The following is an 11988-nucleotide window of genomic DNA, read 5'->3' as shown; positions in this document are numbered from 1 at the left end:
TTTCAAATTGCATTTCCGTTCTGGCCAAGTATGCTAAGCATTGCTTCATCTACAGATGTTCTCAGTTGTATATCTTGGGAGTTAAGTACACTCATTTGTCCTGCCAGTTCATTTATTCATTATATATTTATTAATTGGATTATTGGTTCTTTGGGAGTTTAGAAATTTGAGTGCTCTCTGTGTCTTGGTCAATAGTCTGTTTTCAGATGTATTGCTGGCAAATATGTTTTCCCATGCTTCAGTCTATTATGCAGTGTTTTAGTTCTACTTATCAAAATCTGTGATGTGTTGAGAATGAGGCTCCGTGGTAGAGTGCTTGCCAAGCATGCATGAAAACCATGGTTTGATTCCTCCGTACCACATAAACAGAAAAAGCTGGAAATGGCACTGTGGCTCAAGTGGTAGAGTGCTAGTCTTTTTTTTTTTTTTTTTGGGTCCGGTCGTGGGGCCTGAACTCTGGGCCTGGGCGCTGTCCCTCAGCTCTTCAGCTCAAAGCTAGCGTTCTACCACTTGAGCCATAGCGCCACTTCCGGCTTTTTTCATTTTGCTTATGTGGTGCTGAGGAATCGAACCCAGGGCCTCAGGCATGTAAGGCAAGCACTCTACCACTGAGCCACCTTCCCAGCCCATAGTCTTAAGCAAAAGAACTTCATGTACAATGCCAAGGCCCTGAGTTCAAACCTCAGGACTGGCAAAATAAATAGAATCTGTCATAAAATTATTCAAATACCTAAAGGCCTTACACTGTTATTTCATACATATCTGCTATGATCCTAAGAACAATATACTCCCTGTTCTCCAGATAGCTGATTTATATTTTAAATTGGCTCATGCCTATTTGCTTATTTTTGCCAGTACATGAGCTAGAACTCAGGTTTTGTGCTTGTTCACTTTCCTCTCTCCTGGGTCAAGGATATGTGAGCCATGCCTCCCATTCAGCTTTTTTGCTGGTTAATTGAAGCAAATGTCTTGTAGGCTTCTGGGTCTGTGCTTGCTCTATTCCTTGATCCTCATATCTCAGCCTCCTGACTATGGGGGCTTACAGGCAAATTCCATCAATCCCTTGCAGGCACAAGCCAACAGTGCCTACATGGTTTTTTGCTTTTATCTCTTTTGCCATACAAAATAAGATGAATATTCAAATGCCATAAAGCATGTCCCAATCTGTTTGGACCATACTCTCTCTCTCTATATATACATATACATATACTCCGTTTTAGTTGGGGAAACTCAGGCATTCACACACACACATATATGAGAAAACAACACACTGTCTGTGGTTTGACATCATCAGCAGAGAAACCATGACCATTAATATTCCTTACAAATAACAAATTTCTTTATATGTATGCACCTATGTTTGTATATAAATATATAAACATATACACACATGCATATATATACACACTTGCACACTCATGTATATATTATATGGTATATATTAACATATATTTTGTATATACAAATGAAGCAGAGTTTCGCTATGTAGCCTATGTTGCTCTCAAAGAGGTGAAAATCCTGTCTTCCTTCACTATGTTTTGAATTATAAACCGGCTAAAACATACCTAGCTTACTCTATTAATTTCAGATGAATACACTACTGTGCTCAAATCAAATGAGTTCCTAATTATTAAGGAAGGGAAATGTTTAGAGGAACTACTAAATGAACTAGCTTCACAACCCTATCAAAGAAACTTATCTTTCTGTTTTAAGAGGATTCCTTAAAAGTGTGCATTATTACAAAATGAAGTTCAATTACTACAATGGTATTGATTCCTGTACATCAGTCAAACATGCAAATGTTAGTACTTGATCTCATTTCCTAGGTGCTGTTCTTGATCTTCTTTGCTTAAGGCTAGTCCTCTACCACTTGAGCCACATATCTTTTACTTATGACCTTTATGGTGGTTAATTGGGGAGAAGAGTCCCCTGTTCATTTTGCCCAGGCAAGCTTCAAAGATTGATCTTCAGCTTTCAGAATTGCAAGCATGAGCGGCCTAAGTCCAGCAGCTTTACATATTGGTATTTACATGCCTTGAATTATTGCTGGTACTGAATAAGGGCTTCGATGTTTGTTTGCTTTTTTGCTGGTCCTGGGGCTTGAACTCAGGGCCTAGGTGCTGTCCCTACACTTGATTGCTCATGACTAGTACTGTATCACTTGAGCCACATGTTCCCTTCAAGCCATTGGGTGAATTGGAAATAGTAATTTCAATGACTTCTGCAGCTGGGCTGGTTTTGAAATATGATCCTCAGATCTCAGCCTTCTGAGTAGATAGGAGTACATGTGTGAACCACAGGTGCCCAGCTGCTTCACAAGTGTTCTGAGACCTCTTAAAATCAGCCAAATACTTTACACTGACCCAACAGTTTTCATCAGGTGAGTTTCAGACACTCCTCAGGGTGAAAGGGAGAAAAAAGCTGAGTTGGGAACTAGGAATATTCTCAGGTGCTAATGTGTCAGAGAAACTATTCATGGGAGATGAATGTGTTTTTCTTTTATTAAGGAGGTGCCATGGACTGGCTCTGTCGGGACTCGGAGGACACCTAGTGGAGGTAACTGGAATAGGTGGGGAGATGGCCAACAGACAATTCACACAAGAGGAGTGACTGCTGAATGCGATTTACTGCAGAGGATAACAAGCTTTTATAGAATAAGTCTCCATGAGAAAGGGCAAAAGGTTACACAATCTTGCTGCAAGGCTTCGTTCTTGGGTGGTCATCAGCTGCTCGCCTGATCTTGTTTTTTGCATGATGAGCTATGACGATAGGCACTTGTTTTTGGCTTTACCTCTATTTTTAAGAAATACAATTGTTTCGAGATGTTTATCACCTATTAACCATTAACCAGAGCATATGGGCAAGGTGCTGGACAGAAAGGCATGAACTCTAGTACTTTATTGTTACTTTTGTTTAGTTTTGTACTTTATGCATTTCAAATCTTTTCTAAGCAAATATTCTTCTTTGCCATTTTTTAGAGGGTCCCCATTTTGTGGCCAAAAATCATGATATTCAGTATACTTAGTTAAATCTGGCCATGTATCTAATTCAAGCTCATAGTGTCTTCTCTGTAACCCTTTCACATAATCGTTTTCTCCTCTCCATAGAGGCCTTGACTGTCTCATAAGATCATTCTTGTTCCTTTTTTGATAGTAAGCACCAAGGAGGCCTAGATCTAGCAAGTCTCTCAGTAAATGCAAGAGAGTAATAGGAAGTTCTTTCTCCTAAGTAGTTTTCCCAATGGTTGCCATCCTTATCATACACACCTGCAAAAGGTTATGGATCTGGGTAAGTCTCTGGGGTCCTCTTGAAAATGGAGGATCCCAATATTTTCCTCTGACCCATTGCCACCTTCCATCTACCAACCTTTTAGGAATCTTATTAAGCTTTTGGTCTAAATATTCCTCTACTTCTTTCTTATCTACAGGATATCTATATGAGTCTATTGTCTATGCTCCAGGATTAAAGGGAAGTCTCCAATAGCCATACACTCTTTCTGCTCTAGCCATGCCTACAGCTTCTTGTAAATTTCTTACAAACAATTCCTTTTGCTGAAGTGACGTCATGAAACCTCCCAATACTTTTATATTTGCTTATGACTTGTCTAATAGCCTCCATAAGAGGGGCTTTCAGGGTAGCACTTAACTCTGGTGAGTAGTCATGTTCTCAGGACACTCATCAGATGTTGGAGTCGTCAACACTTCCAAGAAAGAGCCCTGAATAAGGGAAAGTTGAGCATGAGTAAGTAGAACAAGCAACAGGAGCAGTAAAAGATTAATAGGCACTCCTATACAGCGAAAAAAAGAAAAACAGGAACATATCTTTCCCAGGGGCTTGCCAGCCTTTTTAGGAGGTAGGCCTCTTTGAAGCCCCATTCTCTGAGGTAGACTTCTGTGAAGTCCCATTCTCTGAGGTAGGCTCCTGTGAAGTCCCATTCTCAGAGGTAGGCTTCTGTGAAGCCCATTGTCTGAAGTAGACTTTTGTGAAATCCCAAACTCAGAGGTAGGCTTCTGCTTAGTAGCACCAATGATTGTGGAAAAGATCTACCAAAATGAATGGTGATATGGAGGGTTATGGATGGATTCAAGTGACTGGTTGAATTTGTACTGATATATATGTATATTTACATACATAGATATGCACACACACACACACACACAATGTAATCACACCGGTGACCTGCTGATGCATGCCTTCCCTTGTAATTTGTCACTCAAAGCCAAGAGGTTCACATTCATGAACCATTGGGACATTCTCAAGTATGTCTCTAAAGTCCTCATAAGCTGTTGCTATGGAGACATGTTCATGTGGGGCTTCAGAATGCTGTTTTTACACATGGGATTGTGGAATGTTAAGTGTATATTATGTTTTGTATTTTTTAGCTCCAGGACTGGGACTCAAAGCCAGTACATGATACTTTTGCTCACTTGCTAATGCTCTAACAACTATGCCATACCTATATTCCTTAAAGTATGTATTTTGTCTATTCTGTTGTGAAAGACAATATGAATATATGACAAATTCTACCAGCTCTATAAAAATTATAGAACTGTTCATTTCCGGGGGGGGGGGGAAGACACTGTTATAGAAGGTATTCTAGGTTTACAGAAAAATTTGAAAATTGCTTTCCACATAAAATCTGAATGGACTCTATGTCACTTTAATTGAATTTCACCACATAAAATAAGTATTTACTAAATCAACTTTATTACTCATCTTTAATCCTCAAATATTTCTCATTTTTAAGTGTTACAAATTCCTTAAATCAATTTCTTTATAGATTCTATAAACTACTTATTTTCCTAATTTATAACATTTCAGTTTTACTTTCGTAAGTTTTGTAAACACCTTTGAAGAAAGTAGACTGCTTCCCAATGATAGGACTCATGATACTAAATACAACAACCTCAAAATTAGAGATGTGGCACAAAGGGTAGAGTGCTAAGCTTGAGAATAAAAGCCAAAGGGAACTAAAGGGCTATGAGTTCAAATGAAACTAACAGCAAAATAAAAGGAAAAAGGTAAATATCATCCTAGAATTTGGGAGATCTACAAGAAGATGATCTCCCAATAGAGAATGTTAGAAATGGAACTTGAGATATTTTAGAAGATGGACATTCAGGGAAGAATGACTGAGAGTTTACTTAGAACGTTTTTGAAAAAATTTCTACATGTTTTACATTGCCATGATTTCTCTTGTGTGTGTGTGTGTGTGTGTGTGTTCAATGATGAACCCTGAGCTGTGCCTACTGGTTGAAGAACTCCACATTTGCTACCTTGAGAAGGTTTGTATCCTGTGTTGGTTCTCTATTGCAAACTGACTTTTCTTCTAGATGAAAGACTTTCCCTACTTGTTACATTCTAGAGATTTCTCATTTGGGTGAATTTTCTTATATGCTAGGCTGTGGCCTCCTGTTGACGGTTCTTTCCACATTTGTTGCATTCATAAGGCTTCTCTCCTGTGTTGTGCTCTCTGATGAAAAATAAGGGTTGATTTCTGTGTGAAACTCTTTCCATAGCTGTTACATTCCTAAAGTTTTACTCCTGTGTGTTCTCCAATGGACAGTAAGGTTTCCCCTGTGGCTGAATGACTTTCCACACAGATTACATTCATAAGGTTTCTCTCCTGTGTGTTTTGTCAGATGGACAGTAAGGTGTGTCTTCTGGCTGAAAGACGTTCCACACACATTACATTCATAAGGTTTCTCTCCTGTGTGTGTTAGCTGATGGACAGTAAGCTGTGCCTTCTGAGTGAAAGACTTTCCACACAGGTTACATTCAAAAGGTTTCTCTCCTATGTGTGTTGTCTGATGGACATTAAGGGTTGTCTTCTGGGTGAAAGACTTCCCACATTTCTTACATTCATAAGGTTTCTCTCCTGTGTGTGTTCTCTGATGGACAGGAAGATATGCCTTCACGTGAAAAGATTTTCCACACTTGTTACATTCATAAAGGGTCTTTCTTGTGTGAATATTCTGATGAAAAGTAAGGTTTCCCTTCCGGGTGAAAGACTTTCCACACACGTTACATTCATAAGGTTTCTCTCCTGTGTGTGTTTTCTGATGGACAGTAAGGTGTGCCTTCTGGATGAAAGACTTTCCACACACATTACATTCATAAGGTTTCTCGCCTATGTGTATCCTGTGGTGATATGTAAGTTTTGACTTCCGCATGAAAGACTTTCCACACAGGTTACATTCATAAGGTTTCTCACCTGTGTGTGTTCTCTCGTGGGCAGTAAGGATTGCCTTCTGGGTGAAAGACTTCCCACACTGGATACATTCATAAGGCTTCTCTCCTGTGTGTGTTCTCTGATGGACAGTGAGGTATGACTTCTTGCTGAAAGACTTTCCACAAAGCTTACATTCATAAGGTTTCTCTCCTGTGTGTGTTGTCAGATGGACAGTGAGGTGTGCCTTCTGGCTGAAAGACTTTCCACACACATTACATTCATAAGGTTTCTCTCCTGTGTGTGTTAGCTGATGGACAGTAAGGTGTGCCTTCTGGCTGAAAGACTTTCCACACAGGTTACATTCATAAGGTTTCTCTCCTGTGTGTGTTGTCAGATGGACAGTAAGGTGTGACTTCTGGCTGAAAGACTTTCCACACACATTACATTCATGAGGTTTCTCTCCTGTGTGTGTTAGCTGATGGACAGTAAGATTTGCCTTCAAGTGAAAAGATTTTCCACATTTGTTACATTCATAAAGTGTCTTTCTTGTGTGAATTTTCTGATGAAAAGTAAGGTTTCCTTGCCGGATGAAAGACTTTCCACACACGTTACATTTATAAGGTTTCTCTCCTGTGTGTATTCTCTGATGGACAGTAAGATTTGCCTTCAAGTGAAAAGATTTTCCACATTTGTTACATTCATAAAGTGTCTTTCTTGTGTGAATTTTCTGATGAAAAGTAAGGTTTCCCTTCCGGATGAAAGACTTTCCACACACGTTACATTCATAGGGTTTCTCTCTTGTGTGTGTTGTCTGATGGACAGTAAGGTGTGCCTTCTGGCTGAAAGATTTTCCACACACATTACATTCATAAGGTTTCTCTCCTGTGTGTGTTCTCTGATGGACAGTAAGGTGTGTCTTCCGGGTGAAAGACTGTCCACATTGGTTAGATTCTTTAACTACAGGAGATACTCCAGGACTATAAGCAGCACACATCCCATTAGACTCGCCATGGAGAAGCATGTTCTGACACTGCCTGAAGTCCTCTGTCCTTATCCCTAAGGAGTTCCTATTATTCCTAATCAGCTCTGACTTAGGTTTGGATCTCAAATTAAAAGTTGTTATTAATTTCACATTTTTCTCCCCTGTGTTAGTATTCATGACTCCGACTTCAGACAGACAATCATAGGGACTCCTCTGAGAGGTCTTAGTCCTGTACTCCTTTTCTTGGACATCTACAATGAGATATAGAAAGACAGATAAAAACAGAAATGAGACCTCAAGATTCCTTAATGTAACAGTAAAGGCATTTCCGTACATCCTAACTGTTACCAGATTTTAAAAGATCAAAGCAGGAACTCTTTGATGCAGAATATAAGCTTTTCTCTGTAATGTATTAGTTAACAAAGTAGTACTGACATTTTACAATGGTAAATAATGTTTTTCTGTTTGTTTTTTTTCAGTTTTTCTCAAGGAATTAATTACGCAAATGATTCAGCTACACACTATTAGTTATAAACTGAGTACTAAACATTTGCCTTTAATACCCTCGAGGTTTGGTCCTAAGGGAATAGCTATTATTTTTCTTTTAATTTGTGGAAATAATTTATCCATTTTGCTGCTTTGCTTCTCAACCACTAGGTGAGGAACAGAAATACTGTCTAGATTTAGGGACCATTAGGGTGTTTGATACATCCCTTGGCCTTTCCGCTAAGCATGGAAGGTTCCTGAGAGTAAGGATTTATACCTCCATCTCTTCAGTTCTAACTTCTCACTAAGAATTACTTTAGGGATTGGTGGCATTTTTAAAATTGGTTTCCCTCACCCTTAGTCAAATTCTCATCAAATTTCCTTTTCTAACACTCCTGCTCCTTCACAACCATTCAAGACCAAAGATACTGCAGCTCACCACCCAGGTAGTCATCCCCTATGAACCAAAAGCTTTGCTTCTGAATCTCACTCACTTCCACCATCACCAAGAAGCAATTTTCCTCTTCACAGGATAGCAGTCCTGGCATACTCCTTATTTCCTCATACCTGCATAGCCCTTGTTTCAATGAAAATGAGACCTCATTTTCTACATTTCTCATTTTCTTTTTCTGTTTAAGAATGACTTCTACAAAGTAAAAGAAAATTGCTCACTTTAACTATACTGGGACAGCCAAATCAGTTTGTTTCCATGTAAATTCTTGATTGTCATGTCCTTAAGACAAAGGATCACCTAGTTCTCTGCCACACATGACTCAGGGAACTAGGAACATTATTGCTCAGTACAGCTCATTAAACTTACCAAGTGGACTCTGGCTACAAAACCACCATGCAAGATGCTTTATCTCACCTGTGAGATTCTTGTCTGAGGCTTCTCTTATCCATGCTTCTGCACCTTGCTCTAGCTTGGCAATCAATTTAGGTTTAGGAACACAGTGTCCTGTTATTAACAAGTGGAGAAGAACTATTGGTAGGCTGGGTCATCATTACTGTAAGGTCTTAGACATCATGTTCACAAACTTGCTCCTAAACCTTGTTTCTCATTTCTTAACAACTTCCTGGTTGATATTCCCCAGCTTTCAACTTATTTTGCCAATTGGGTGGCTTGAACTCAGCTCTTTTGCTCAAAGCTAGCATTCTGCTAGTTTTAGTCCCAGCTACATTTGTAGATTGTGAGGGGATTTGGAGATAAAAGCCTCATGGTCACTTTTCTGTAGTTGCTGGCTTCAAACCAAAATCCTCACATTTCTGCCTCCAGAGAAGCTAAGATTACAGGTGTTAGCCACTGCACCCAGGATCAGGGTTGATTAAAAATAACCACTTTCAACTAGTGATTTTCAGATCATACTTCAAATAGTGATGTACTTTCTATTCTAGAGTATATTTACACCTACAATAATCACCCCAAGTTTAGGAAGACAGTCTTCTTTCTATTAGTGGAATGCAGTTTAGATTTTGGGTCCAAGTGCTGATTGGGTTTCTTGATGAATGGGAATAAAATTGTCTCCAATTACATAATGAAGTGGAAAAAATGGACAGGAATTTTATATTCCCACGGACTGGAATCGTCTACCGAAACAACATAAATATTTATATATCTACTTAAAAAAGAAAACAGCCTTTGATCTCGCATGTTCAAATGACTTTTGCTCACCTAAAGACAAGAGGTTGCTGTAGGTCTCCAGCATTACATCTTTATGCAGGGTCCTCTGAGCATGATCCAGGTCTTGCCACTCCTCCCAGCTGAAGTCCACAGCCACATCATCAAATGATACCAGCTTCTGTAATGGCACATTTGAATCAAGTAATTAGCCCAAGTCAGGAAGGTCTGTGGGACTCATCCCCAATTAGTCACCAGGAGAAAAGCAGAACTGGTGCTATGGCTCATGTGGTAGAGCACTAGCCTTGAGGGGAAGAATTCAGGTACAGTGCTCAGGTCCAGAAATCAAACCTCACAACCAACCAATACACACACACACACACACACACACACACACACACACACACACACACACGGTATCTCATAAGCAATCACAACACATTTAGGACATCACATGGAATACATAGCACATTACTGATTCATGAAAAGTAAGTGTCCACATAAATGTTAAAGGCAGTAACAGTACTTAAAACGTCACTAATGATGGATTGGCCCTTATAAGATCTGATTTACTTCCCATATATAAATATCCTATGTTAACTATATTGTAGTTTAAGTGCTAAATACTGAAGTATGGTCATAGATACCCTGATATTTCTTTCCTATGTATAAAAGAACTGCTAGAAGGAAGTTTTGTGAACTTGGCCTATCTTCTACAATCCACAATATATTGTGAGGGGCATACCATGTTCCCTGAATACATTTTCATTTAAATATGCCTTCATGGAAGGATGGAGGATGGATAGAGGCTCAAGGAACATTCAAGATGACAAAAAATGAAAAATAGGACCACGACAAGCAAGACAGAGAAAAATTAGAAGAGGGATGTAATCTAAAGATACAGAAGACAAATTTACAAGTTGGAAGGAAATAAGAGTGCTAATTTGCCTGCAGAGGCTAAGAGGAGAGGTTTTGAACTCCCACACTGAACCCTATTACAAATGATGAATGGCCAAGCCAGCCATGCTTGGCAATAGCAGAGGTGAATGCTGACTAAGACACCAAAGGGAAATATATATGTGAAGAATTGAAAGAAAATAACATTCAATTCACAATCCATTGGGCAGAGGAACTCTACTAAAAATGTAGATTGAAGATATGGTCAGGGAAAGAGAGTTGATTAATTACACATCTGCATTTTACGAGTGTTACAAGAGAAGTGCTTCAAGAGAAGAGCAAAATGAGTGCACATATATATACAGGTAGGACAAAAAAACTAAAATGGTAAATGTGTAGGTAAGTATAAAGGAATATATTGGTCATATATTTTATGTAATATTTCTGCAATAGTTTGTTGAAATAAAACTTATAGTACCATATTCATGATTCACAATGCATGAAGATCCAATATATAAACTCATCACTTTTTTAAAAGAAATGTATGTAGAATACTCATATGCATAAATAAATATTGCAATTACAAGGCAAATCGGAAGGCCTCAGTTCAAAGAATTAATTGTACCAAAAAACAGGGTACTAGATTTAGGGCTGGGAATGTGGCTTACTCCAGAGCGCTAGTCTAGAATGCACGGGTTCAATTATTCAATGCCATGTGAACAGAAAAACTAGAAATGGGGAAAACGATTGAAGACACTTTAAAAAAAATCTACAAATAATTCCTTGAAATATACAAAGCTCAGTATCAATAGTCAGGAGAAGAATTCAAATCAAAATTCTACAGAAATAACTACTTTATATATGTTACTATGGACAGTTTTAAATAAAAACAACAAATATCCTTCCAAAGTCTAACAAAGGCTGGGAAGGATGTGAATTCAATTTGAACCTTGCTGCATGTCTGGCAGGAATGTAAAACAATCAAAGATGGTATCGACAGAGCTAAAAAGAACTAAATAGAGAATTACATAGGAATATGGTCCAGCACTTCTATTTCTAGATTTGTACCCAGCAGAAGAGAAAGCAGGGAGGAGAAGTAGTATTAGAGAATTACTTCAGAGCAAATACTGACAAGAACCAAAAGACAGACACAGGTAAAAGAATAGATAAAGACATTGAAAAGGAAGACAAGTTTGCTACATTTTATAGCAGGGTTGATCTTTGAATACATTAAGCTAAGTAAAATACACCAGTCATAAAAGCACAGCCATGGTATGATTTCCCTGACTGAGCTTTCAAGGATCAACAAAGTCATAGAGCCAAAAAGTAAGATGGTTCCAGAGACTGGGGTAGAGAGGAAAAGGAGCTGCCTATTAATGATTATACAGCTTCATACATGGAAAATGAAACATGCTGTACATGGATGGAAGAGATGGCTGCACAACAACGCAGCCATATGAACGATCAGTGAACTCTGAATTGAAAATGGGTAATGTAGCCACACAGGATGGAACATACCTATACACCCTGACCTTGGGAAATTCAAAAAGGATGACCAGCCAGGCTAGCTTCCATAACAATTTCAAGAGCATGCTGGACTACATATCAAGACCTGTCTTCAAAAGGAATAGGGAATGATTTGTATTGACAAAGCTCATAAAATTCACAAACTTTATAGACCATGACAATGACAATTTGCCTTGAAGGTGAAAATGTGTTTTTGACTTCAACTAAGCATCTCTGTTCCACAATACTGTGACATATGTGAAATTTAAATAATCACTTTCTCTCAATGTAAACAACAAAAAAAGAAAATTCAGAGAAGGGGTGGTT

General features: G+C 38.6%; 1 protein-coding gene across 1 annotated transcript; it reads right to left on the bottom strand.

Moving 5' to 3' along the window:
- Positions 1 to 4722: 4722 nt before the first annotated feature.
- LOC138829678 (zinc finger protein 658B-like) lies at positions 4723 to 7390 on the bottom strand. The gene has a single exon (XM_070026151.1). It carries the CDS (start codon positions 7329 to 7331, stop codon positions 5523 to 5525), a length of 1809 nt encoding a protein of 602 aa, XP_069882252.1. The 5' UTR covers positions 7332 to 7390; the 3' UTR covers positions 4723 to 5522.
- Between the last annotated feature and the right edge of the window lie 4598 nt (positions 7391 to 11988).

Source organism: Dipodomys merriami, unplaced genomic scaffold (assembly GCF_024711535.1).
Source record: "Dipodomys merriami isolate MVZ:Mamm:240054 unplaced genomic scaffold, mDipMer1.0.p SCAF_175, whole genome shotgun sequence".
Taxonomy (NCBI): domain Eukaryota; kingdom Metazoa; phylum Chordata; class Mammalia; order Rodentia; family Heteromyidae; genus Dipodomys; species Dipodomys merriami.
The sequence above is the reverse complement of the archived record's forward strand: the minus strand, read 5'-3'. Positions and strand labels throughout refer to the sequence as shown.

Coding starts and splice junctions, on each gene's coding strand:
- LOC138829678 (XM_070026151.1), bottom strand. CDS start 7,331: ATGAATACTAACACAGGGGAGAAAAATGTGAAATTAATAACAACTTTT.